This window comes from Carettochelys insculpta, chromosome 2 (genome assembly GCF_033958435.1).
Source record: "Carettochelys insculpta isolate YL-2023 chromosome 2, ASM3395843v1, whole genome shotgun sequence".
Classification (NCBI taxonomy): domain Eukaryota; kingdom Metazoa; phylum Chordata; order Testudines; family Carettochelyidae; genus Carettochelys; species Carettochelys insculpta.
This window is the reverse complement of record NC_134138.1, coordinates 40,385,824-40,413,335: the sequence shown is the minus strand read 5'-3', so window position 1 is coordinate 40,413,335 and position 27,512 is coordinate 40,385,824. Positions and strand designations below refer to the sequence as shown.

The window sequence follows — 27,512 nt, the reverse complement described above, 5'->3', positions numbered from 1 at the left end:
AAATAGCAAATGAATTCATCAGCAAGGCAGTCCAGATGAAACACAATTTGGTTCTTCACATCTTGGAAACCTTCATTTTCAGCAAGTGATGGAAATGTTGGAAAAGACAAAAAGCTAGGCATCTGAGCTTGTGTTCGATGTTTCCAAAGCTGGATTTTTTCCGTAAGTGCTTTGATGGAATCGTGGTGCGCTATGTTTGCAGGGTTGTTTCCTTGCAGCTTCAAATTGAGGTTATTCAAAGATTCAAAAATGTCCATGAGGTACACCAGTGAAAATTGAAATGTTTGGTCCATAAATGCACAATATAATTCTTTTTCTGTTGCTTGAGGAAAATTTCTACTTTGCCTTTCAGTTTTAATAATTCCAAAAGCATGTTCCTTTTGGAAAGCCATCGTACCTCCATGTGAAACAAAAGAGTTTTGTGATCTGCTCCCAAACCCACACAAAGAGCTGCAAAATGTCTTGTATTTAAAGCACTTTTCTTTGCAAAATTGACAACTTTGATGGCCAAATTCAATGAGTCATGTAGGTCAGAAGGGTTTTACCAACCAGCACTTGTCTGTGTATGATGCAGAGAGTTGTGGTTACAGCTGGATTTTTTTCTTTCACCAATGTCACAAATCCAGAGCGATAGCCAGGTATCACTGGAGCACCATCTGTGCATACACCAACCAGTTTTTCCCATGAAAGTCTATTTTCTTCAAAAAAGAGTTAGAAAAGTCAGAAGCTCCTTGCTCACCACGGCAGCTGTGCACTACCTGAGCAGTTGCAGCTGGCATGGACCTGGGACTCCCGCAGCCCTGTGCCCTTGCTGCAGGAAGGCAGCAGGTGGAAAGAAGTTGCCAGTGGGCAACAGACGCAGCTTGCCTGGAAATGCACCGGCTGTTTGGGGAGGGGAAGCAGTGCCCATGCTTACTGAGACACCAGTTCTGGCGTGCAGCTGTGGGACTTTTCACCTGCATGCCACAGGAAGCTGGCACTACCTCCATTTTTTGCAGGAGGTAACACCAGCCTCGGCTCTTTCTTGGGGTAAGGGGAATTGATGGGAGTGGTGGCTAGGTCACCTTGTGCCGCCCTGGAATTTTTTCACCCCCCCCAGTTCGGGAACCTATGGTCTAAAATATCAAGCTCATCTGCTTGTCTCTCTGGTTGTGGATAATTTTAAATGTTAGCTATCGGAAGGAGATATTATGATCACCTTACATAAATTGCAATATTTTATATGTCAACACATGCTGACATGTTTCTACAGTTGTCTTCCCACTTCCTTTTTTTCCCTTGAGTGTGGAGCCCACGTCCCTGCTAGTCTGGCACTGAAACTTTAGGCACAGTTCTCTACATAGATAAAGGTCTCCTTCCTCGTGCAGAACTTCTAGAGATACTCATAGTTATCTGAGGCCTTCAGAACAATGAAGGCCTGCCAGTTTGGGACTGAAGTCTTGACTCAAAAATGGCATTGTGCCAAGCAAATATCCTTCGTATGTAATTCATTGAGACAGTAGAGTGGACAACAGAGCTCTTCACTGGAATGGAACCACAAATTCCATTTGCTGGTTATCTTTGTCTCTGGCATTCCAAGTGCATACTTGGAACACCCTCTGCTGCCCATAATCCTGGGCCTTTAATGGATTTCCAGGTGCTGCAGCAAAAATGGGTTTCTAAGCTATGAGAAACCTGATTGTTTAGGTTGGTTGCCATTTGGGGAACTGTGTGTATATCCTTCTGGATTATGGGAGTTTGACCTCTTTTATGATTCCCCTAGAATTGCTTTCAAAATTTCTACCAGTCACTGCTGCAAGGACGTGTTCTTGGAGCTATAAAATAACCCAACAGAGAACAGTACAACTTTGATGCCTGACAAGAATGCTATGTGTGGACATGAATCAGTCCGACACCCAAAATTGCTCTGGCGGAACTGTGCTGCTGTTGTTACTAGTGAAATGTGGTCTGACTAATTCACTTATTCATGGTACCATACTCTAGCATAGGTGCTATCTGACAGGGTAGAGGGGCAGAGTTGTACCAGAAAAAGCAACCAGAAAGAAAATAAAAAGATAATACAGAGGACCATTCAAATACTTCAATTTGTCACAATCTGAATGAGTGAGAAAGAAGGGAAGGCAACTCTCATTCTTCAACAGAGATTCAGTTTCTTTTACTTATATTTCCTACCACAGAAGCCTTGACACAAAGAGATAGTTATTAGTTCTCTTTCGTGGCAAACAAATCTGTTTCCTATTCTACCTATACCTGTACCAGTTTCTGGAAAATGCCTACATTCAGCTTCATGGTTGTGCACCTATAGATAGTAAGTATTAACATAACCTGTCACCATGTTCTTTCATTCTGGAACATGAACTGTTTGCAAATACAGATTTGTGTTCACAGTTCTTTGGATATTTGCATTGATAGGTTTCTCATCCATGTAGACGTGTGTTTTTCTTTCCTGTTCACATAAGATCTGTATACCTTACAGAGTCTTTCAAAAGGCACGTATGGATCATACATAAAATTTTGAAAGCTGCTAAAGGCTTCCAGTTTATTAATGTTAATTAGTTGATACTCTGTTTCTCTTCATTGCAGACCAGTAATCTAACCTAAATTGTCCATTTAGAGATGCTCTCTGGTACCTCCTTGGAAAACTGTCTCCAGAACAATAGGCGGTGAAAGTGGCTAAAAAGAATGAAACTGAAGAGGTATCACTGGTGACCTCCAGTACAGTAGCTATTCTGCAATTCACTTCTGTTAGACTAACCTTGTGATCCCAATTTTTATGTTTATTTCTCTTGGAGAAAACACTCTTGCAGCCCACATAATAAAAGTTATCTAAAATATTGATAATGATAATAGATATAATCTTTGGAAGAGGGACTAGCTTTCATGAAGTGATATTTGGTGGTTATGATTTTTTAAACACAGGTATAGTTTCTCTTCTCTTTACTGAAAGAATTTCTCTGGGTATGTGAACCAAATTAATAGTTAAGCTCCAAAATTCCAATGCTCTCTGAGCAGCATTGATTTTTCTTGACTTACCACAAGCCCTAAAACTGTGAGGAAGTAGCCAACTACTTTGTAATGGAAAGATAAGAGTTCTTGAGATTGCTATTAATAGCATATCAGCTAAATAAACCAGTAATCTAATTCCATTGCTTGGGGCAACATCACCCTCATGATTAAGGTTAACAACCTCAGTGCCACTGTTGGGCCACATATAATTAATTTAATTTGATACTTCTTCCCCTCCCAGCAGTCTAAGCTGTATCATGTGCCTGTTACACATTGGTTCACTTGGCTGTGTGCTTTAAAAAATAGTTGTGTTGTCCATAAAGTATTTTTTGCAGGCTACAACCTTCAAATCTTTCAATAATCATTCTGCTTATTTAAAAAGAATTTAAATGATTAAAAATCAACCTGGCAGCGCATTTCCCTGAGGTTTTCTTTATTGTAAAAAAAGAATGCTTCAGTGGATTCCTGCTCCAAACTTTCTGCTTCATATATCACCTCAAACATCCCAGATTCACATTTTTTAATCTCCTCTCTCAAAATTTACCAGGACCCCTTGCTTAATGAAACATCCTGAGGCTCGCATACTTGAAAAGTGCTTCCGTGAAATATACATTTAGCCCTTCTTACAGTCTAAGGTAACAAAGTACATAGTAGCTGCATCTACACTAACCAGTTGTTTTGAAAGGGCAGACCCCACTTTGAAGTAGCGCGTGGTGTGTCAACACATGCTGCACACTCTTTCAAAGATGAAATTGACATTAGGTGCTACAGGAATCAAAACCGCTCCTCCAAACAGAAAATAGGAAGAAGATGCTCTTTCGACATCTTCTTTCAAGAAAGGACATGTGTAGACACTCCATAGCTACGTCTACATGTGAAGCCTACATCGAAGTAGCTTATTTCGATGTAGCGACATCGAAATAGGCTATTTGGATGAATAACGTCTACACGTCCTCCAGGGCTGGCAACGTCGACGTTCAACATCGACGTTGCGCAGCACCACATCGAAATAGGCGCTGCGAGGGAACGTCTACACACCAAAGTAGCACACATCGAAATAAGGGTGCCAGGCACAGCTGCAGACAGGGTCACAGGGCGGACTCAACAGCAAGCCGCTCCCTTAAAGGGCCCCTCCCAGACACAGTTGCACTAAACAACACAAGATACACAGAGCCGACAACTGGTTGCAGACCCTGTGCATGCAGCATGGATCCGCAGCTGCCGCAGCAGCAGCCAGAAGCCCTGGGCTAAGGGCTGCTGCACACGGTGACCATAGAGCCCCGCAGGGGCTGGAGAGAGAGCGTCTCTCAACCCCCCAGCTGATGGCCACCATGGCGGACCCCGCTATTTCGATGTTGCGGGATGCGGATCGTCTACACGTGCCCTACTTCGACGTTCAATTTCGAAGTAGGGCGCTATTCCCATCCCCTCATGGGGTTAGCGGCTTCGACGTCTCGCCGCCTAACGTTGATGTTAACATCGAAATAGCGCCCAACACGTGTAGCCGTGACGGGCGCTATTTCGAAGTTAGTGCTGCTACTTCGAAGTAGTGTGCACGTGTAGACACGGCTCATGTCTCGCTTTTTCAAAAGAGTGGGGTCCGCCATGCCAGTGATCAGCTGTTAGGTGAGATGTGCTGCCCAGCTCCTGTGGGGCTTTCTGGTCTGTGTGTGCAGTGATTCTTAAAGCCGCACAGACCTGAAACCCCGTTGCAGGAACCTGAGACTGTGCAGGCAGCAGCCATCTCATGTGGTGCTCCTGCATGCCTCAGTGCGACCCTCAGTAGTCCCCAGAGAGTGATGGCCACCAGCCAGGCATACAAGGAACCCCAAGTGTACTTAGGGCTCCTAAGGGTCCAGCTGGGAGTGGGGGAAAAGCACACTCCCTCCTGGACTGAGCATGAGCTCCAAGACCTGGTGGGGCTCTGGCATGAGGAGGAGGTGCTCTGAGGCATGGGGAGCATGGCATTCAGAACATGGACCACTTGCTGAGGGGGACATAGGTACCCATGAGGGTGTGTGGGGTGTGCCCGCACCCCCTGGCTCCACTCTGGGCCCCACCCTGGCCTCACCCCAGCCCCCCAGGCCATCCATCTCCCAGTAAGTGTGTGTCCGGCCCTCGTTACCTCCATCACAGTGGCCCCAACTGTGGCTGTGCCCACATCAAATTGGTGTCCCATGGAGTGGTAGCCGTCTGGAGTGGCCAGTTTCCAGACAGCTATTGCGACCCTCTTGTCCACAGGGAGGGCACCCTGCGTCCTGGTGTCCTGGGCTACGTCTACATGTGCAGCCAACATCGAAATAGTCTATTTCGATGAATAACGTCTACACGTCCTCCAGGGCCAGCAACGTCGATGTTCAACTTCGACGTTGCTTAGCCCAACATCGAAATAGGCGCAGCGAGGGAACGTCTACACGTCAAAGTAGCACACATCGAAATAGGGATGCCAGGCACAGCTGCAGACAGGGTCACAGGGCGGACTCAACAGCAAGCCGCTCCCTTAAAGGGCCCCTCCCAGACACAGTTGCACTAAACAACACAAGATCCACAGAGCTGACAACTGGTTGCAGACCCTGTGCCTGCAGCATAGATCCCCAGCTGCCGCAGAAGCAGCAAGAAGCCCTGGGCTAAGGGCTGCTGCCCACGGTGACCGTAGAGCCCCGCAGGGGCTGGAGAGAGAGCATCTCTCAACCCCCCAGCTGATGGCCGCCATGGAGGACCCGGCAATTTCGATGTTGCGGGACGCGGATCGTCTACACGTGCCCTACTTCGACGTTGAACGTCGAAGTAGGGCGCTATTCCTATCTCCTCATGAGGTTAGCGACTTCGACGTCTCGCCGCCTAACGTCGAAGTTGGTGCCGCAACTTCGAAGTAGCGTGCACGTGTAGACGCAGCTCTGGTGTTTTAGGGCCAGGGACAGCCACTGGCAGAGCTCCAGGAAGATCTGCTGCTGCATCCGGAAATTCTGGAACTGCTGGTCATCATCCCACTCCCCCAAGACCAGGTGCTCCCACCACTTGGAGCTGGTGGGGTAGCTCCAGAGCCGGTAGAGTGCCTGAGGGGCGTGGTGGGTGAAGGATCCTGTGGTCTGGGGTGTCCCTTCTGCCGCTTCGGAGGGAGCCCTGCCAGGAGCTGCAGGACAACCACCAGTGCTGTGGCCAGCAGGATGCCCACTCCTCTGGTGGCAGCCAGCAGGATGTCGAGCTGCTGCTGCTCCATGTCCATTCCTGCAGGCACTGTGTCTGCAGGGCTTGTGGCAGCTCTGTAGGCCTCATGCTGTGGAGGCCAAGGGTGTTGGGGAGGAGCCCTTTAAAGGAGTGGCTTGCTGCAGCCCTCAAAGGGCTTGGCTACCCTGTGACCCCATCTGCAGTGTTTCCCGGCCCTTTCTTTTGGAAGAGTCCATTGGCGAGTGTAGACACTCTCTTTCGACGTCCTGGATGGCCCCTTTCAGTGTGGCATGTGGCCCTTTCAACGGTACTTGTTGACAGCTCCAGCCCTGGCCTGTGTGTAGACTCTCCCCTTCGAAAGGGTGTATTTCGACCCACTCTCTTTCGAAGGGCACCCTTTTGAAAGAGTGATCTAGTGTAGATGTAGCTGGTGACTCTAACTTCTAAGTGATTATACCTTCGAAAAATATGCCTGTGGTTGTGCTGATGTAGAACTGGTAGTATTTAAAAAGCTGTTATCAGCAACTTCATGACGTGTTTTAACACATCTCTGACCTTATCAGAATATATTTTTTCTGTTAGCTGATGGCTCACTTGGTACTGGTAGACTGAATCATAGCCAATAACTGTGCTCATTGTATTGCACTTCCATTTAATAATTGGGAGTTACATAAGGTGCCCACCTGTCACACCACTAAACAATTTGCAAGCATTTTTTTCCACCAGTGGGCGTTTGGACTTCTAGATGGCCTAGATTCAGGGCTGGATTGATGCACAAGCTAAGCAAGCTACAGTTTAAGGCCTCAGATTATGAGGGGCCTCTCCTAGAATAAATACGTTTTTTGATAAAACTCTAGGCCTCTTAAACTCGACATATCTTCGGGCTTCAGCATGTCTTAATCAGGCCCTGCCTAGGTTGTCTTCTTTGATTAGTTTCTCACAAAATATCAAGAAATTAAATAAATACTCAGGTGTCCCATTCTTTGTCCCACTACAGCTCCTACACACCAGCAACTGAATGGGCCAAGGGGAGTGTTTCAAATAGGCACAAATCACTCAGAGGTGATGCCTCAAATTCCCCCAGTATTTTTCACCCAAACCAAGGCATTGGAATTAGAATATCAACTTTAAACAGCTGGTATTTGGACTGAAAATATACCAGTCAGCTTCTTCCTCCTTTTACTGTGCAGCATCTTTCAACATGCACACTTCAATGTGTCTTCTAATTTCCTTCTATAGTATTGTTCATCCTGCTCATAATCCCATCAATTTACTGAATAACAGACGTAAATCTTGCACCATAATAAATATTATGATAAAACATACTTTTCATTTCTATTGTGCCTTTCATCCAAGGTTCTGTAAGCCTTTACAAATAGTAATGAATTATGCCTAAGAACAGCTCTCAGAGAGGTAGATCAGGCATTAGCTCTACTTTATATATGGAGAAAATGAGACAGAGGGCGTTCAGTAATTTTTCTTAGTTCACAGAAGAAATGACTGAGGGTAAAGAACGGATCCCAGATATTCTAATGCCCGTTCATGGACTTTAACTATAAGCTCATGCTACACATCCTGATTTTGGATGATCCTGAAAAATCCAGTCTGTCAGATAATATATGTTTGTGACAGGATTTGGAAGAGGTATTAATATTTATGTATTGTGGATGCTTTTTATAATTACTCATATGTACAAACAAGTTGACAAAATGTGCATTCTGTTATCCCACTGTGTGAGAAAATCCAGATTACTCCTTTTTTTAGGCTGGTTTGAGAATATTGAATCTTTTTTTTTCCTCACAGCAGAATACCAAAAATCAGAGTGCAAATTCTATTTTGCTCATGGTCTTATACATCCAGTACTTCACCTCCCTTTATCATCTGTGTAGGGTCCTTGTGGCTTTACTCATTCCTTCATTTTTTACGGCTGTCTATTTCAATGATAAATACATTCACAGTTCAACTTTTCTTAGTTGTGTTTGCTGTATACTGTCATATGTACCTTGTGCCTTTTGGTTACCTGTGTTATCTTGTAAAAAGTCTAGTTTTAGAGTACTGTGAAGCAAAGTTGATCAATTCTTATATCTGCAGTTCAAGTGAGAAATCATCAGACCCCAATAAGAGATATCTTGGTTTATTTTAAGTCATTTGAGTTATGATTGTGTAGATAGTTCTTTGCATTTTTGTTTTGGCTTGTCAGATTTTTAAACTGTGAAAACTCCCTTACAACAGTAGATTATTTCTTTATACTTATCCTCTTTATCAACCATTAAGAATTTCTTAGCAACATTTTTCTGAAATACAAATCCTCCAAAATGTTGCAGAAAAAAATCTACATACTAAATGGTTCTGGCGGTAAGCTAACTGAACATCTTTAACCTTTCAGAATGAAAATTAGTTGCAATATCTAGGGTAATAAACTTATCCTTAGAGTTGAGAACTAAAGAGAACCATCACAATACAATCTCTTCATGTGCCTTGTCCTCAGCACTCTCCCATTCAAGGTGGGGAGAGACTAAGTTGTTTCTGAATCTGCTTTCCTGTGAGATCCGTCATTGTCATAGGGAGTATGTTTTCTAAATCACATTTAAACTGAGAGGCCTTGGTTTAATCCACAAATTCTGTTTGAGATTGAGCGTGTTTTTAGTAGACAGAGGGCATATTAATTATGAAATAATAGGAAATTGGTATTGGTCAGAATGCAGTACTTGTTCAGAGAGTACTACAATACTTTTTATTTTAATGGAAATGAGGATAGCTATGTGTTTGCTTTACATTCTGGTCACATTCTCATCTGCTTCTGGAGTTGTGTTCTGATGCTTGCCAGTTACTAGAAATAAATACTATACATTCATTTTCATTGATTTTATTCAAATTAGTGAATATAGCAAAAATAATTTAAAGTGAGTATTTTCAGTTCTACAGTATGTTCAGCAAATGAAACTGAAGTAAGTCCTGTAGCTGGTTTTAACTTACGTTTTCAGAAAGAATATCAAAATTTGTTCAGCAAATATTTTAGAATAATAAATATGCATTTTTATCAGTTAAATATCATAACAAAATAAGAGAGGTGTGCCATTAAAATACAAATACTTGAATTGGGCAGTTGTAAGAATAGTATTTAAAAATGCCTGGGCCTAGAGTGTACATTTTGCAGGCAGTACTACTGGAGCAAGGTACTAATCAGCTAAGTACCATAATCCTCCTTATGGGGTAAATTCGTACTTGACCTCCAGCTATATACAGCACAGGGTAACAGTATTAAATGGTAACCCTCCTCTCATACTCAACAGCTTCCCCATAGAGTCAACTCTCTGGCTTGAATTATTAGTATTAGTTTTGTTTTCTTCACTGTACCTTTTTCTGTGTCTTATACCTTCTAACTGTATTTTGAAGAGAGAAGGCTTGTAAGGAAATATTCAGCAAGCTGTATCTACTAATTCAGAGACTGTTCATATGATTCCACTGAAGCTAGAAGGATTAAATGAAAGTGTTAGTCAGCACAGAAACTGATGTATTCTCATGATTATGATGCTTCCCATTTTCCAGATGTGCAATGGCTGATCAAAAGGTAATGCTAGGAAGAAAGGTACTGCGTTGTGCTTTGTGAAAACAATGTGTTATGCTCAGTATTTGTTGTCTTTTCAGGGAGGGATTAGGAAATATTTCTTATTTTAAATAAAAGATTTATTTCAGAGATTGGAAGATACTTTATTGAGCATTAGGCACAGAAATGTAGCTATTGTGTCTTTTGGAAGGTGTGATAGTCTTGCTAATTTTTAAATTCAGTATTTTAACTTGAAGGATCTGCAGCTTAATGAATTTCCTTGCAATACTGCATTTGTTTTAATTGTAGTTTGTGCAAATGTCTCGAATTCTACTATTAATGCTCGTGTGTCTGAAATACTATTTCTTAGCTGTTCAGTACATACTTTGTAGACATACTTATTTTTTATTCATGTGGTCTTTTTTATGCTGTGGACTCCACATTGTTTAGTTCAATCTCCAGCTTTTATTTTACTACTGTATTACAATTGGTATATGCCCCTGTTCTTCTCCCACTGATTGCAGTCAGAGCAGGACTGAATCTAATAATTTCAATGTGCATTGTAACTACGTAATTTAATAAAAAGAATTTAGCATTTCAGTTTTATATTCAACACTTCAATGAATTACTTCTCTGGAAAAGTAGGTCAGTTACAGTTCACAAAACTATAAAACATGGAATGATTGGAGATCAGTAACTATGACAATGCTCACAAATAACTGAAAAGCAAAGAAAATTTCTTGAACATTTTTCCTATTTAATGAGGGATAAGTGATCATCCGTGAAGCTGACAAATAGCCTTCAATACTAAAGTATCTAAACTATTAATTTATGTTATTTTCATAGTTGTTTGCAACACTGAATTCTCAAGAGTGTGTGAGTATGTGTGTTTGTTGTTTCTAGCTACTTTCTAAATCACAGTAAATTATTGAACTTTCAAATGAACTTAAGTATATACTTTGGGGCTACGGTTCAAAAGTAACATATGATCTTTGAAAAGGACATTATATAAACTTCAGGCTTCATTATCATAACTACAAAAGGTCTCAGAGGTGTTAGTCTGTTAGTCTGTAGCTTTGCAGATAACAAGCAGTCCTGTGGCACATTAGAAACTAACAAATTTATTAGATCACGAGCTTTCATGAAGAGGGTTTTACCCATGAAAGCTCATGGGCTAATAAATTTGTTAGTGTTTAAGATGCCACATGACTGCTTATTATTGATAATTATAAAAGTAATTCTGCTTATCTACTGAGGCTATTTCTGTTTATATTCTCTAAGTTAAATAGTTAATAATATTTGTTGTAAATATCAATGGTAATAAAAAGGGAAGGGCATATTTCATTATCAGTATCTTTTTTCCCACATTCAATGGTACTGATGAAATAAATAAATTGTTTTAATTTATTAATTGTTTACTTGAAAATTGTGATTTTTAAATGAAGGAAGTATAGATTAGAAAATTTTCAGACAATCTAAAATTATTTTGATTCTTTAATTTAAAAAACAGAATATTTTATTGCATTTACAGGCAGCAACTTTCTCTCAGTTTAGCCAGCTGTCCTACAGAAGGTTAAATGATTCTCTGTAGAATCAGTGGTATTGTGGAATAAACGTGTATTGGATGCTGTATTTTTTGTCCAGGTTGTTTGGCATAGCTCTGCAGTTACAACCTGTTCAAAATGAGGTTATCAGTGATAAATATCATCAAGTTAATGGTTTTGTTACCACAAACTTTCTTTCACTCTGTTGATACCAGATTAATCCCATAGTCAGCGATTTTTTGTATTCCAGGTAAAGCTAACACAGACTAGCAACTGCACTGCGATTTTTCGTGCTTCAGTAATTTTTATAACCCTCATTGCAGGCTTAACTCATTATTGTTTGAAAATTCTTAGAAAGTATTACAGAATGACACGGTTTTCTTATAAAATGTAGCCTGTGAGGAGATTATTGAATTGAGAAATGAAGAGATATTTTGTTTAGTGATTTGCTTATACAAGTCAATGCTGGACTAACTGCAGCACTACCTGTTCAAAGGAATTGTTAATTAAAGTAGCTTGTAAAATGAATGTATTTTCTGTGCATCACAGTGTAGGCTGCCGAATTGACTCAGCACAAAAAAACACAGGGTTGACTTTTTGCATCCCATGTCCCAGTGGAGTGAAAAACCAAATAAAAAGCACAAATCCAGGAAATTTTCCATTCAGCATCGCACTGGATGGTATGTGAGCATTAGAAAAAGGGATATCTGGGTGGAAGCTGAATGTAGTTTAAAGCATTTTTACAGGAAGAGGTTAATAGTTTCTGTAAGTTGGAGCAGTATCAGTTTATTGAAATGTGTGCAAAATGGTTGCTTATACAGACTATGATTCAGCAGTACTGCATCGTGAACATTATGTACACAACAGAATGAGAAAATGACTGAAATTAATACAGCTGCAGCATTCCTAATGTACAAAACAGCTAAAATTTGGCTGGCTTAATTATCATGAAGAAGGAAACATTTTAATGAAAGAATCTCATTGTAGAAGCACAGAAAAGACCCTGGATATTTCAGCCTTATCTCACAGTTTTCAGGATTTTCTGCTTAGGTCCAAAATCCATTGTGTTTCGAGCATTCATATTCTATTTCTTTCAGTGGCATTTGAGGATTCCATACCCTACTTAGGGAAGTAACTAAGATCAGACGTAACCCCAGATTGTTTTCACATAGTAGTGATCCTTAGTTTCTATGGAGTCCTTTCTACTGCAGCTATTGGCCTTAGTGCCTCACTCACCAACTCCATGCAATGTTCAGCCCCGTGTCTTCCAGCCTTCCTAGCTGTCAGGGGTGGCACAGGCTACTGCAACTGGGGCATGTCAGGGCAGGTGCCCACTGGGGGTAGTCTTTGTGCAAGAGCTGTCTTACAGCTAACCCACTGACCACGCAGGTTAGACCCCACTGATAGCTTTTCATCAGGGTGGGGAGGGGCACTGTGAGGCCAAAATTAGCAAGTGGCTTTGCAATCTGGTTCACAGGGGTTACAGTACTGCTCAGGTTTGGCCCCGCAATGCCCTAACATGATGCAAAGCCATATCTTAGCAGTGCCCACTTCTGTGCGTACCATGTTGCAATACTACTCACCAAGTTTTGATCCTGCCACCTGCTCCCCTCCTGTTGACAGACGGTCAGTGGCGTTAAACGTGAGAGGGCAGTAAGCTGGCCTACTCACCTTCTCTTTCCCAATGCGAATGTATGGTATGTGCAGCACTTTGTTACTTCAGCCAAGTGTCTTACACATCCTTTTAGGATCCAAACATGCAAGTTCCTGAACGTCTCCTGTTCTGGCACTTTTTCCTTCACATCAGTAAGAGATGGTTTCTCATCACCTTCTCTAAATCCTTACTGGAGGTTAGGAACCTAAGCATTTTTGAAAAACTCACTAGGTTGCTTCATCTTTAACACCTAGATACCTTTAAAATGTGGCCCTAAAAACCTATATGCATTGGAACCATTCTTAAGCAGTCGCTTGAATGATCCAAAATACTGGAAGTCAAATAAAAGAGATCATATATTATAGGAGGAGCAAATTTGCTCCATGTATTTGGATATTTTTGGGGGTGGTCTCTTACAAGTTGTTGCATAATAAGCTTGTGTCTTGTACAGTTTTCCTTACGGATTTGCAGGGGAAAAAGGAAGGAACCAGATGCATGCATTACTTCCAAAGGTCGTTTGTCACTCTGAGCATTCCAGTATTGCCAATTTGTGTGATTTTTGTCACGATTCTAGTGATTTTGGGGTGTTTGTTTTTAAACCATGATGAAAGGTACCAACTCACAAATTTTCCTTATTTATGGCCACCATCTCTTATAATTATCCTTGGGGCTGAATTCTGCAAGATGGCCACCACTTTCCTATAGCCTAAAATAGACCCTGCCAAGAGCAACCATGCTATGGTTTTGGAAGCTGAACAGGACACAGAGACTGTGGAGAGTAAGGTTGCCAACCTCCAGGGTTATCATGGAGTCTCCAGGAATTAAAAAAATTTCCTTAAAGATTATGTAATCTGATAAAACCTCCAGGAATACACCTAACCAAAACTGGCAACCCTAGCATTGGAAAGCAGCAGGGAGAAGGACACTGAAAGGGGGATGAAGATTGTGAGAAAGAGCAGGTCACTGAAGGGAGCAGGAGAAGGATGTAGGCATTGCAGGTGAATGTTCTGCAGAAGGATGTGGGGCAGTGGGGAAGCAGAGGGGGTGCAGTGATGGAGGTGGTGTATGGGAGGCATAGAATGTCAGCAGTGGGTAAGGAAAGTCTCTCTGAGCAGCTAGGGCATGGCAGTGTGCCACGTCTCACAAACTGATTGTGAATCTTGGGATTTTATTGCCTGAAGGAGAAACTTTCACAATCCCACAGATTCAAGGGCTGAGCACAAGGTCAGAAATCTATGTGAGCCCGGGAAGTGAGGACACAGACCTTCTCCATCACTGAGCTTGCCTGAATGTACAGCTTTATTACAAAGAGCAACTGAAGGAGGCAGGAGAAGGGGTGGCCAGAGAAGTGGTGTTCTTTGGTCCCAGCCAGAGAAACAAGACAACAGGAAACAGAGAAGATTGCTGCTGGGTCAAAACACTAAATGGATGACAGTTTCCCTATCTAAGGCTTGGTCTAGACTGCAGGGTTTTGTCAACAAAATGACCGTTTGGGCTACAAAACCCTGGTGTGGGACCCGGAGCAAGTCACCTGTATGGGGGCCCCCATGTAACATTTTTTTATGCAGGTGAAATCTAGTTACAGAGAACTTCATGAGCACCTGCTGGCTGCTGATTAAATATTGATAACACTGAGGTGTATAATTATAATGTTGTTATATTGTAGCTCTTTTTTATAATTATAATTAAGTTCATATAATTAAAAAACCTCTCACTGATCATGGTCAGTGTCACACTGCATATATTCTGAAATTCATCTTTCTGGGCTTCCTTGCAGCAAACTCTGCTATATCAGATTATGGTAATCCAGGTTTGATGCTACTTTCATCTCGATGGACATAATGGCAAGACCATGCAGTCTGTTTTGAGACATAGCTGGTTGTAGGCCATGTTCCCGGTAAGCTATGTGCTTGTGGGGCTGCTCAGGAGATGTTCAACTGCTGCCCAGCGCATTAATAGAGCTCCCGTGTCTAGATTTTGTTTCTGCTGGTGATGCAGATTTGCACATGCCTCAGTGCACAGAAGAAAATATCCCACCCATGGATGGAAAAGGTTGGGGGAACATGAGCTGTCGGTAGTTCTTAATTTTTGATTTGAGTAAACTTTGCTCCCCTGAAGCCACTCTAATTGGGATCGTCAGCAAAATCCTATTGCTACTGCTGTGCTTGGGAAGGCACTGCCAGGTGATTTAAGAAACTGAAGGACGTGAAGGGCAGTATTTGTTCTCTCAGGGATGAATTTCTGAAGCTATGTTTTCTCCATTTGTCTCTGCCTGCTAGTGCTGGCCGCTGTATGCTAGCTGGGGTTATAGGTGTGTCAGAGTGCAGAGCTAGGGTGCACTGGACCTTGAAGGGGCAGCAAAGTGCAGGGGTCTGGAGTGCATGGGAAGAAGTGGGTGATGCTATGTCATCTTATCCTGAATTCCCAATCTTTCTCCTCTCCACTGCCACCCACCCCCACTTACCTCCCTCTCCGCAATCTTCTCTCCCCTGGGCCCATTCCACTCTCCCTTTAATTTCTCCACTCCTACGACTCCTGACACTGGTCTCTGCCCAGGAATCATTCCCATGCCTAATTCCTCCCCCACTCCCCTCCCACCTAGATTACATTGTCATCAAAATGAGATTGCCAGCCGCCATGATTTACAAGTATAGCACACTACAGGCATCTGTTGCAAAACTCCCTTTGTTGAATGGGGTTGTGATTGATTTCTCCTTAGTCAGGTTGGTGGAGGTGGGGTGAGTTCCCATCATCTATCTCAATGAAATCTGTCTGGCTACGTCTACACTAGCACACTATGTTGAAGTAGCCTATTTCAGCGTAAGAACATCGAAATAGGCTACTTTGACGTGTATCGTCTAAACATCCTTCAGGGCTGATGCCATCGACGTTCGTCGTCAAAGTAGCGACGGAGAATGTTGAAAGGAGCCGCCCTGGAAGGAAAAGTGGAGCATCCACACACACAAGCGCTCCCCGTTGAAATAAGGGGCCAGCAAAGCCCCAAGCCACTCCCTTAAAGGGCCGCTCCCAGACGCACTTGGTCTGCACAGCACAAGATCCACAAGAGCCATCAACCACTTGCAGATCCTGTGAATGCAGCATGGACCCCCAGCTGCACCAGCAGCAGCAGCAGCAGCCAGAAGCCCTGGGCTAAGGGCTGCTGTGTGCGGTGATCATAGAACACCACAGGGGCTGGACAGAGCGTCTCTCAACACCTCAGCTGATGGCTGCCATGGAGGGCCCCGCCATTTCGAAGTAGCGGGACGTGGATCATCTACACATGCCCTACTTGGATGTTCAACATCGAAGTAGGGCGCTATTCCCATCTTCAGGATGGGAATAGTAATTTCGATGTCTAGCCACCTAACGTCAATTTCAACATGGAAATAGCACACGGCATGTGTAGACGCGACGCGTGCTATTTCGACGTTGTGCTGGCTACTTTGAAGTAGCCGGCTAGTGTAGATGCACCCTCTAGCCGTGTCTACACGTGCACGCTACTTCGAAGTAGCGGCACTAACTTCGAAATAGCGCCCGTCACGGCTATACGCGCCGGGCGCTATTTCGAAGTTAACTTCGACGTTAGGCGGCGAGACGTTGAAGTCGCTAACCCCATGAGGGGATAGCAATAGCACCCTACTTCGACGTTCAACGTCGAAGTAGGGACCGTGTAGTCGTTGCACGTCCCGCAACTTCGAAATAGCGGGGTCCGCCATGGCGGCCATCAGCTGAGGGGTTGAGAGATGCTCTCTCTCCAGCCCCTGCGGGGCTCTGTGGTCACCGTGGGCAGCAGCCCTTAGCCCAGGGCTTCTGGCTGCTGCTGCGGCAGCTGCGGATCCATGCTGCAGGCACAGGGTCTGCAACCAGTTGTAGGCTCTGTGTATCTTGTGTTGTTTAGTGCAACTGTGTCTGGGAGGGGCCCTTTAAGGGAGCGGCTTGCTGTTGAGTCCGCCCTGTGACCCTGTCTGCAGCTGTGCCTGGCACCCTTATTTCGATGTGTGCTACTTTGGCGTGTAAACGTTCCCTCACAGTGCCTATTCGATGTGGTGCTGCGCAACGTCGAAGTTGAACATCGACGTTGCCAGCCCTGGAGGACGTGTAGACGTTACTCATCCAAATAGCCTATTTCGATGTTGGCTTCACGTGTAGACGTAGCCTCTGTGATTCATCCATACCTCACTCTCTGTTTAACAGAAGGAAACAGATCTGGGGAGCAGCCTGTAACCCGGGAGGGTCCCTTGATCAAATGACCCCAAATTTGGATCACTAGTGCTACTCTCCATCCCCAGGAGGCAGATTTCAAAGCAGTCGGAGGAACATTCAGATTTTCAAGCACTTAGAAAGGTCGAATTTTAAAGCTCATAAAATGGTGGAAACTGTCTGATGTTATCCTCTAATTTGCCAGCCATGGTGGGGATGGCGGAGTTGGGGGTCCCTAGATCCTAGTACTGTGGGGAAGGGAACCCCAAGGCTGGAGTCTGCTGCTGGGGAGCTGAAAAAGGCGAGCAGGTGCCTGAGACAGAGGTTGATAAGGACTGCCCTCCCCCAGCTCCCTGGCTTGGAGTCTGGAGACAAGGACCCCCTCCACAGCCAGTGCTTGGAGAGGGGAGAAGGGGCAGTGGAACGGGGAGGTTTATAACACTGGGAACGTGGCTGCGGCTCCCTGTTTGGTGGAGGGTCCTACTGATGGAAAAGGGAAGGGTTTGTCTCTCCAAGGCAGCGGCCTGCAGGGGCAGGGCAGGTTAGGCTTTGTAGGCTGCCTGCTGGAGTGGCACTGCTCCGCAGGAGGTGCACTAGGACCCTGCGGCAGCCAGCAGCTGTTCCTAGCAGCCAGAATGAACAGAACAAACTGTGATTTAGCAGCTTGAGTATGGGGGTGTAGGCAAACAAAAAGAAATAAATGCGGGGGAGTGGTCCCTGCTGCAGGCACCACCCCCTACCTGCACCCGGAGATGTAGGGCCCACCAAAGCCTGGGGTGGCTACCACTCCTGGCCCATAGTGGGAGAGCTCTGATGTCATAGATCAATAAAAGAAACAAAGAAAGCTTTAAACACATGTTGGTGTGAATTAATAGCCAGCATATGGGAAGATTGTTACCATTTTTTTCTTGCAGTTTATCTTTAATCTCAGCTTTCTCATTTGTAAAATTGGGATAACATTTATGGAACACACCTCACATACATACTTATTATGGAGCAGAAATGTAGAAATCTGTGATCACTTTCAAGTCAAATGTTGACTTTTACAAAAATGTGTTAATTTTCAGAACAGTTACCACAAATGATGTATTTTGGAGCTGAGAGTTGGATATTGCACACCAGGAATTATTGATGCTTTATCAAGGCCCTATTAGCTTTGCACGTGCCAGTGTACTTATATAAACGTAGCAGTAATGATTTCCCTTGCTGCATGTAGTTTAGGTAGTAAAATTTAGGGTTTTTTATAAGACACCTGAAAAGTAGTTAACAGCAAAGAATGGATTAGGCAGAAGCTCATAATGATTCGTGGGAATTAGCTTGTGATCTAAAAATAACAACAGCTATATAAGGAAGTGTTGTAGCCATATTGATCCTAGGATGTTAGAGAGCTAATATGAGATTTGACCCTGAGAGAGGTTACAGGGCTAGTCACCTGTGTGGGTTCACTGTGAGACCAGGAAGATGTCAAGATTATGAATGGTAGGAGAGAATGCAGCAAAATAAAGACTATGGACTTCAAGAAGATGGGCTTTAGCAAACTCAAAGGCTTGGTAGGAAAGGTCCTAAGGGAGGCAAGTTGAAGGGAAAAAAGAGTTCAGGAGAGTTGGCCATTTTTTAAAAGGGACATGATTAATGATGGAAGAACAAACTGCTCCCATGTGTAGGAAAGATAGAAAGTATGGTAAAATGCCATCCTGACTTAACCAAGAGGTTTTCAATGACCTTAAATTTAGAAAAGAGTCATATAAGAAACAGAAACTAGTTCAGATTAGAAATGATGAATATAATAAACCAACATATGCCAAGCATGCAGGCACAAAGTTAAAGAGGTCAAAGCACAAAATGGGATTAAACTAGCTAGGGATATAAAGGATAACAAGAAGGCATCTTACAAAGAAATGGGAAATGAGAGAAAGACCAGGAACGGGGTAGGCCCCTACTAAATGAGGAGGGAAGGACAGAAACAGAAAATGCAGTGATAGCCAAAATTTCCTGTTCATTAAAAAGCTAGCATTGTTTGAAGGACTAACATAGAGACCATCAGTGTAAATGGGGAAGGATGTGAAGCTAAAACAGGGAAGGAGCCGGTTAAGAATTCAGAAGACAGATTTAATGCTTTCAAGTTGGCAGGGTCTGTTGAAATACACTCTGGAATATTTAAGGAATTAGCTGAAGACATCCCTGAGTTATTGGTGGTTACTGTTGAGAAATTGTGGAGGAGGGAAGCCAACTAAGGATTGCAAAACAGCAAATATAATACCTATAATTTAAAAGGGCAATAAAGACAGCCCAGCTCAACTTCAGTGCCTGGAAAGATAATGGAGCGAATTATCAAACATTCCATTTGTAAGCACTAGAAGAATATAAAGTAATAAGTAACAGTTAACAGGGGTTTGTCAAGAGCGAATCATGTCAACCTAATCTAATATCCTTCTTCGATAGGGTAACAAGCCATAGGATGAAGGGAAATTTTAGCTGAAGTAAAGCTTTTAATACTGTTTCTCACAACTTCCTATAAACTATATAAATATATTCTAGATGAACCTACTGTAAAGTAGGTACACAACGGGGTAGAAAATGTCACTCAGAATAGTTATCAGTTGCTCACCATCTAGCAGGAAGGCTATACTGAGTGGGGTCCCATAGGGATCAGATCTAGGTCTGTTTCTGTTCAGACAGAATATCTTCATAATCTTTATATCTTCAATATCTTCGTAAGTGGTTTGGACAATGTCCTAGCGAGTATGCTAGTAAAGTTTTCAGATGATATAAAGCTAGGAGGGTTGCGTGTGCTTTGGAAAATGAGAGAAATGGTGTCAAAACTGGAGAAATGGTGTGAAATAAATAAAATTAAATACAATAAGGAAAATACACAGTACTGTAGTAAGGAAGGAACAATTGTAAACACACAAAACAGAAAATGAATGAATGGCAACAGAATTGCTGAAGTGCGGGGAAAAGAGGGGAGTTGCCCCTTGGGCCCCTCTGAAGTACAGTAGGGTCACAACATTCGCGAGTGTTCGGTGTTGAGAACCCTCACGAATGTTGAATTTTGCGAATATCTGGATGCACCGCATGGGTAGCTAGGGCACCTCGCGGTAGCTCCAGAAGCACCGCATGGGCGGCTGCGGTTCGTTGTACTTCCTGGCAGCAAGAGCAGCACCACGTGGGCGGCTATGGTGCCTTGTGCCCTGTGGCAGCAGCAGTGCCGGGGGCAATGAGCCACTTTGAATGTCGTGACCTTGCTGTATTGTGGCAGCTTTGCTGTGAGTGGCTGTGAGGGAGCAGAATGGGGCCAGTTCTGAAGTCTGACTGGCCCTGAAGACTGAATGCCTTAGGCCACACTCCGTCGACCCTTGGTTCCTGTCACTTCCAGGGCTCAGAGCCAGGCCTTCGTCCCACCTTTTCCTTGGGCCTGCAGTGGTTGTCTTAGGGAAGAGTACTGCAGAAAAAGATTTGATGGTTATAGTGGATCAAAAACTAAGTAGAAATCAACAATATAATATTCTTGCAATAAAGCAAACATCATTCAGGGATGTATTAACAGGAAGAGTTTAAGTAAGACACAAGAAGTATTTTTTCCATGCTATTCAAACGTGATGAGGCCTCAGCTGGAGTACTATGTCCAGTTATGAGCATCTGTCTTTGGTCAAGTTGTGGATAAATTGGAAAAACTCCAGAAGACAAGAACAAAAATTATTAAAGGTCTAGAAAACACGATGTACAAGGAATATTGTAAGAAATGGGTTTTTTTTTAGACTGGAAAATAAAAGATTGATGTGGGGACATAACATTCTTCAGGTACATAAAAGACTTTTATGCAGAGGGTTATAAATTGTTCTTCTTTACCACTAAGGTAAGGGCAAGAATTAATGGGCTTAAATTTTAGAAAGAGAGATTTAGGATAACTATTAGAAGAAACTTACAACTGTAAGAGTAGTGGAGGACTTGAATAAATTACCAGGGGAGTTAAGAAGTCTCCATCACTGGATGCTTTTAAGATTAGGTTAGACAAATACATAATATTTAGTCCTGCCCAGGAGCATGGGATCGGACTAGATGATCTACTGAGTTTCCTTCCAGTCCCATACTTCTATGATTCTATAATAATAGTATATAATCAGCTTATATTGGCTTAAAATTTCAACAAAGTTTTATATGCCAGGTAGAACCTTGTATAATGGTTGTCATGCCACAGAAGTGGTGTAAGTACTTAACATTCTAATTTTTTGAAATGTTTGGTTTTTATGCTATTAACCTTTTTCTTTGTAATGTTTTTGGCTTCAGTGAATTACGAGCCTTTAATATATATATGATATGCAAGATTCTTTTTAAGTTTATGCCAAAAAAAAAAAACACTAAGAGATGCAAGTATACATGCAACCAGAAAAGAAGTCAGTGGAACAACTGTGCTCAAATTATCTGACCACAATATTAATCTTAATCCATTTTAAGTAACAGATATATTTATGTTATTGGAAGCATTGACAGAATTCTCTTACCTTTGTTTGTCTTGATTACCTAGGAAAAGAAGCCCATCAGTATCGAGAGATCAGAACAGAAGATATGACCAAAGGGACGAGAGAGACGAATATTCACAGTATGCTCCATCAGACAGCGTAATGCCAAGGTCACCATCAGATTATACAGATAGGCGATCACAACGTGGGTCTCAGCTGTATGAAGAACCTGAACTTGGTGACTACAGAGATTCTAACAGAAGAAGTCGGAGACGTTCCAAAGAGTATTCTGTAGAAGAAGATGAAGTCCAGGACAGAGAGGAATATGAGAGGCAGAGGCGAGAGGAGGAGTACCAGGCACGATACCGAAGTGATCCTAATTTGGCTCGTTATCCTGTCAAACCACAACCATATGAGGAACAAATGCGCATCCATGCAGAAGTGTCCCGAGCACGCCATGAACGAAGACACAGTGATGTCTCATTGGCAAACACTGAACTGGAAGAGTCACGGATTTCCATGCTGAGGATGGAACGACCGTCAAGGCAAAGATCTATATCGGAGCACAGAGCTGCCATGGAAAACCAACGTTCATATTCTGTGGAAAGAACTCGAGAGGCTCAGGGGCCAAGTCCCAATCGTCAGAGGACAACAAACCATAGCCCTCCAACACCTAGGAGGAGTCCAATTCCTCTGGATAGGCCAGACATGAGGCGTACTGATTCATTAAGGAAGCAGCACCATTTGGATCCCAGTTCTGCTGTTCGGAAAACAAAACGTGAAAAAATGGAAACCATGTTAAGAAATGATTCACTCAGCTCAGATCAATCTGAGTCAGTCAGGCCTCCACCACCAAAACCACATAAAACAAAAAAGGGGGGTAAAATGCGTCAGGTTTCATTGAGCAGCTCAGAAGAAGAATTGGCTTCTACTCCAGAATATACGAGCTGTGATGATGTAGAGATTGAAAGTGAAAGTGTTAGTGAAAAAGGTAAGAGTTAAACTTTTTTTTTTAATATTTCAGTATTTAATATGAACTGTTTTTTATTCTGTTGTATTTTAATCTTGTTTAATATACCCGGTTAAATCATATGATCTATGGCAGTTCCAGTGTGGTTTTCAATTTGACCTGGTGGGTTTTTTTGCTTTGCTTATTTATTTCAAAATATTTTTAATGATTAATTTCAGTAAAGGTCACATGGTAAAGAATATTACAGTTTATAAATTAATTTGGATATACTACTTGTTTTTGATAGGGACAACTGCCTGTGGAAAACTTTCAGTTAACTCTTTTGCATATGTGGGTTGTGTTGTCACATAAGATTTTCTTGGTGAAATGATAGCATGAAATCACTAACCTGTCAAAAGGCTACTTTTGTAATGATGTTGGCTGAAACACTAAAATATTTAGCACCAAATCCTTCCTTTAGTTATGCTCGTGAAAACAGAGTGACATCAGTGTGGTTGCAAGGACAAAAAATATGAGCCCTATTTGTTAAGTACGTGAATCTATGTAGCTGAGAGAATAGGAGCTGAAGATTAGTGGTTGGTATGAACTTTGCTTCAGAGAAGACATACACAGAACGGTCAGATAAGCATTTCTGCTCCAGAACATAAAAGTGGTGTGTAACAGGAAGTCAATATAATTGTTTATTAGGAACATGTAAAATGATTTCCTTTATCTAACCTTTCAAAAATAACATTTCTTCCCCATTACAGCCTAGAATGGTTTGAATTTGCTGATATAAAATCAGATAAAAAGTTACAATAGCACAGCTGGGCTAGGAGTCTCAGTAGTGCTGAGTGTTTCCAACTTTTTGATTGCAGAAAATCAAACACTCTTACCACGTCCCTGTCCAGCCCTTTCTCCAATCTCCTGCACTCCATCCACCCTCCCTCCTTGCATATTTTCCACTAACTTCTTTCGGTGGCTCATTTTCACTGAGTTGTGGGAAGGGGTTGGGATGTGGGAGTGGATTAGGGCTACAGGGTGAGGCGAGAGATGAAGGCTATGGGATTCAGGAAGGGGTTCTAGGATGGGGGGATGGAGTCGAGGGGGCGCTGGAATAGGGGCTTTTGGGAGGGGGTTCGAGCCTGGGGCAGAGGTTTGGAGTGTGAGAGGAGTTGTGGGCTCTGGGATGGGGCCAGAAATGAGGGTTCTGGAGTGCAGAAGGGGTTTGGGGGTGGAGCCAAGGGGTTTGGAGTATGTAAGGGATTGGGACAGAGGGTTGGGGTGCAGGGTTTGAGTCTCCATCTGGAAGTGTGGGCATTAGGGTACGCTGGGGGTGAGGGGTTTGTTGTGGAGCAGGGGGCTCTGGGCTGGGGCCAAGGTATTTGAAGCGTGGGAGGAGGCTGAGGAGTGGGGTAGGGGTTGTGGTGTTGGAGGACGTATGGGGAGTAGGCTTTGTGAGGGAGTTCGGGTGTGGAAGGGGGCTGAAGGCTGAGGGGTGGGACTGAGGTACAGATGTGGTCTCTAGGTGCCACTTATCTCAGGTGGCTCTCAGGAATTAGTGTCATATCCTTCTGGCTTGTAGGCATGTGGTGGCCAGAGTGTGTCTAAGCATCATCCTTTCTTTCAGCTCCTATTGGCTGCGGTTTCCATTTGGTCATAGTAGCAAGCTCCACACAGCTCTCAGAAGTGGCTGTCATATCCCACCAGCTCCTAAGCACAGGGGTGGCCAGGGACTCCACATACTGTCCCTGCCCTTAGGGCGGGTACCACACTGAACACTCCTGTTTGCTGGGAACTGCAGCCAATGGAATCGGTGAAGGCAGTGCCTGTGGACATGCTGGCCACTTGGGGGAGCAGAACAGAGCTAGCTGCTCTGGCGTACTGGACTTTTAGCTGCCCAGTCAACTGTGCTGACTTGAGCTGCCAGGATCCCTTTTCAACCGGACAATCTGGTTGAAAACTGGACACCTGGCAGTGCTCTGTTTTATCACGGAGAAGGACCCAGGTTGACTTTATAATCTCTACTTACTACAGGAAATAGGAATGCTGTAGAGACAGCACAACTCTGTAGTAGTTTAAGGAAAGAGAAGTGCTTGTTCTTGAGACGAGTAATTATAAAGGTGGGAAAGAAAAGGGGAAACCTGCAGGACTCTGAGGGGGAAGACCTCAAAACAGACAAGTGTGAAGGACTATTTATGCAGACCTACATTTTCAAAATTATGTGAATTTTTTTTTCATGTTTGCAGCTGACACTTCATTCGTATGGGATAAATGTGCATAATTTGTTAGGATTCTAATGGTTGGACAAGTCTCTAGATGGAGCGTTAGATACATCGCATAAGATTTACATATTAATTTCAGACATTCCACACATACAAGTGATACAGGCACTTTTGAATACTTATGGCAGAATTCGTACATATTAAGTTACACTTTTGGTTCACATTGCTAAATATTGTCCAGCATAAAAATTTACCATTTTTCTTTCTGCAAATTGTTTTTAATGTCCCTGCCAATACTGATGTGTTTTGTCTTTAATAGAAAGAGGGTCTGGTTATCGTCTCACCTACATTGGTGAAAACAGGAGGAACTCCACAGAAACCAACAGAATACACAAATACAAAACTTGTGTAAGAGGAGAATGAAGCTAACATTTATATCACTCCATATATTTTCTGTGTTGGTATAAAGTATAATAGTTATATTAACTTTGTAATTTTTTATGAATATTATTTCAATGGGTCATAGTTTTATTTTCCTGTACCTGCTCATAAATATTATGGGTTCTTTAATAGCGGTGCTCAAAATATTAACTGTGAGGAGTAGGAAACCACCACATTAATTCCATTTTGCCAGTTATAGAGTGGCAACCTCTAGCCAGTTTGGTGATTTGAGATCAGGAAACTTACTGCTGTTGTTGTCCAGAAGCTGGAAGCCCATGCTATTATACAGGTGTGGCAATCGGGCCTAGTAATCCCCCACTCTGTTCAGTCTCCTTCATGCCACCAGTGTAACTGTTGCTGCAAATTTCTTGTAGAGTCAGGGCGCGGGTTGGTTAAGTTAACTTTGTTGCAATAGTCTAGGACTCTTGACATGCATAAATACAAGTTTAGTGAAGCTGTATGCTGCAGGGGTATCATTTGTGAAGTCAAAATGGCTGAGAACTTTAAAACTGGACACTAAGGCTATGTTTACACTGCAGAGCTGTTTCAGGATACTAAGGTATCCCAAAATAGCAACTCCATGTCTAGGAAACGCACTTGGTATTTCAACATGCTTTTCAAAGTACCGGGTGCACTATTTCAGCATCCCTCTACCCCTTGTGGGAGGAGCAAGGAAAGTCTTGAAATAGCCCAGTATTTTGAAATTTGGCGCTATATAGACAATGCCAAGTCCCGAATAGGCCTATTTTGAAATTGGCTTGAAATAGGACATGCAATAAGTGTAGAGCAAATTGCACATCTTACTTTGAGTTAAGGGCACAGTGTAAACGTAGCCTAAACACTACAGAGTAAACACTACAGAGTTATTCTGGAATAGCTTATTCCAGAGTTATTATTCCAAAATAAGCTGTTCCGGAATAAAACATCCATACTACAGGAAAGCCCCAACATAAGCAAAACTTATTCTGAAATAGTGGGTCCTCACACATTAGAGCCTATTTTGGGTTCCAATCTGAAATACTATGTCTACACAGTGGTGTTATTTTGGAATACGCTATTCTGGGACAGTTTATTTTGAAATAGCCTCTATTCCCTGTCTACACAACACCTATTCTGAAATAGCTATTCAGAAGAGGTGCTATTCCTCATAGAATGAAGTTTACCAAATTCTAAATAAGCTGTCCACTATTTCGAAAATACTTCGGTTGATGCTTGTAAGGTTATTTCAGAATAGCAATGGTTATTCCAAAATAACTTTGCTGTGTAGACACATCCTCAACAGACCACAGACAGTAAAGTCTAGTGGTAACTGAGTTTGGTGATATTTTGAACAAAAGGAGCTTCAAGCCATGTTTGCATCTTCACATTGACTTAATAGACATTCTAGGCTTCAGAGTGACACACTTACTGACAATTCTGGAATCTTATGATACAAATAACATTACAGATGTGGAAGACTTAAGCCTTATCTCATTTATGACAGTAAAGATCTGAATAACTGAGCTGAATTTGAACTCAATGGCATCTATATGTATAGCACCATTGCCAGGTGTTGATGGTAGCAGCCAGGCCTCGGTTACAGAGGGAGATAGAGTTCCATCCCTCTGAGTTGAGCTCTGAGGCTTACACAAATTCTGGCTCCAATTATTCAGTTAGGTACAAAAGGGTTTACACTAAAATTCCTACAGTGAAAGTCTGCCCCGTTTAAATCAATAGCAATGCTGCCATTGACTCTGTGGGGTGAAAATATCATTTTTAGGCTATGTTTACACTGTACCCCTAACTTGAAATAAGATACACAATTTGTGCTATGCAACTTGTGTGTCCTATTTGGAGACAATTTTGAAATAGGCTATTTCAGGTAAATTTCAAAATACTGGGCCATTTCGAGGCATCCCTTACTCCTCTCACAACAAGGGGTAGAAGGATGCCAAAATAGCATGCCTGGTATTTTGAAACGTATTTCAAAATGCTGGGTGCATTTCCTAGATGTGGAGCTACTATTTTGTTATCCTGAAATAGATCCACAGTGTAAACAGACCCTCAATGTTTATGATTTAATCTAGCAAGTAGTTGACCTCATCTAGTGTTTAGAATGAAAGTATAAATGAAATGACCACTTAATGTATCTTGGGAAGCATAGAATTGTGGACCATTAAGGTTGGAAGAACCCTCAAGAGGTCATCTAGTCCAGCTCCCTGCTCAAAGCAGGAGAACCCCAAATCATCATAGCCCAAATAGGCTGGGTTTACATGTGCCCCTTCCTTTTGAAAGGGGCATGTTAATGAGCAGGTTCAAAGGATGCTAATGAGGCCCTG

At 42.7% G+C, this 27,512-nt stretch overlaps 1 protein-coding gene across 38 annotated transcripts in view; it reads left to right on the top strand.

Moving 5' to 3' along the window:
* The window catches only part of RIMS2 (regulating synaptic membrane exocytosis 2), a 724,335-nt gene that overhangs the window by 274,107 nt on the left and 422,716 nt on the right, over positions 1–27,512 (top strand). For 37 of the 38 annotated variants that reach the window (XM_074986776.1, XM_074986775.1, XM_074986795.1 and 34 more), the window contains one exon: positions 21,645–22,570. In XM_074986776.1, coding sequence (XP_074842877.1) covers positions 21,645–22,570 — 926 coding nt within the window. Of the gene's footprint in view, positions 1–21,640; positions 22,571–27,512 lie in introns of all 38 variants that reach the window. The other variant, XM_074986793.1, reaches the window with a different exon arrangement.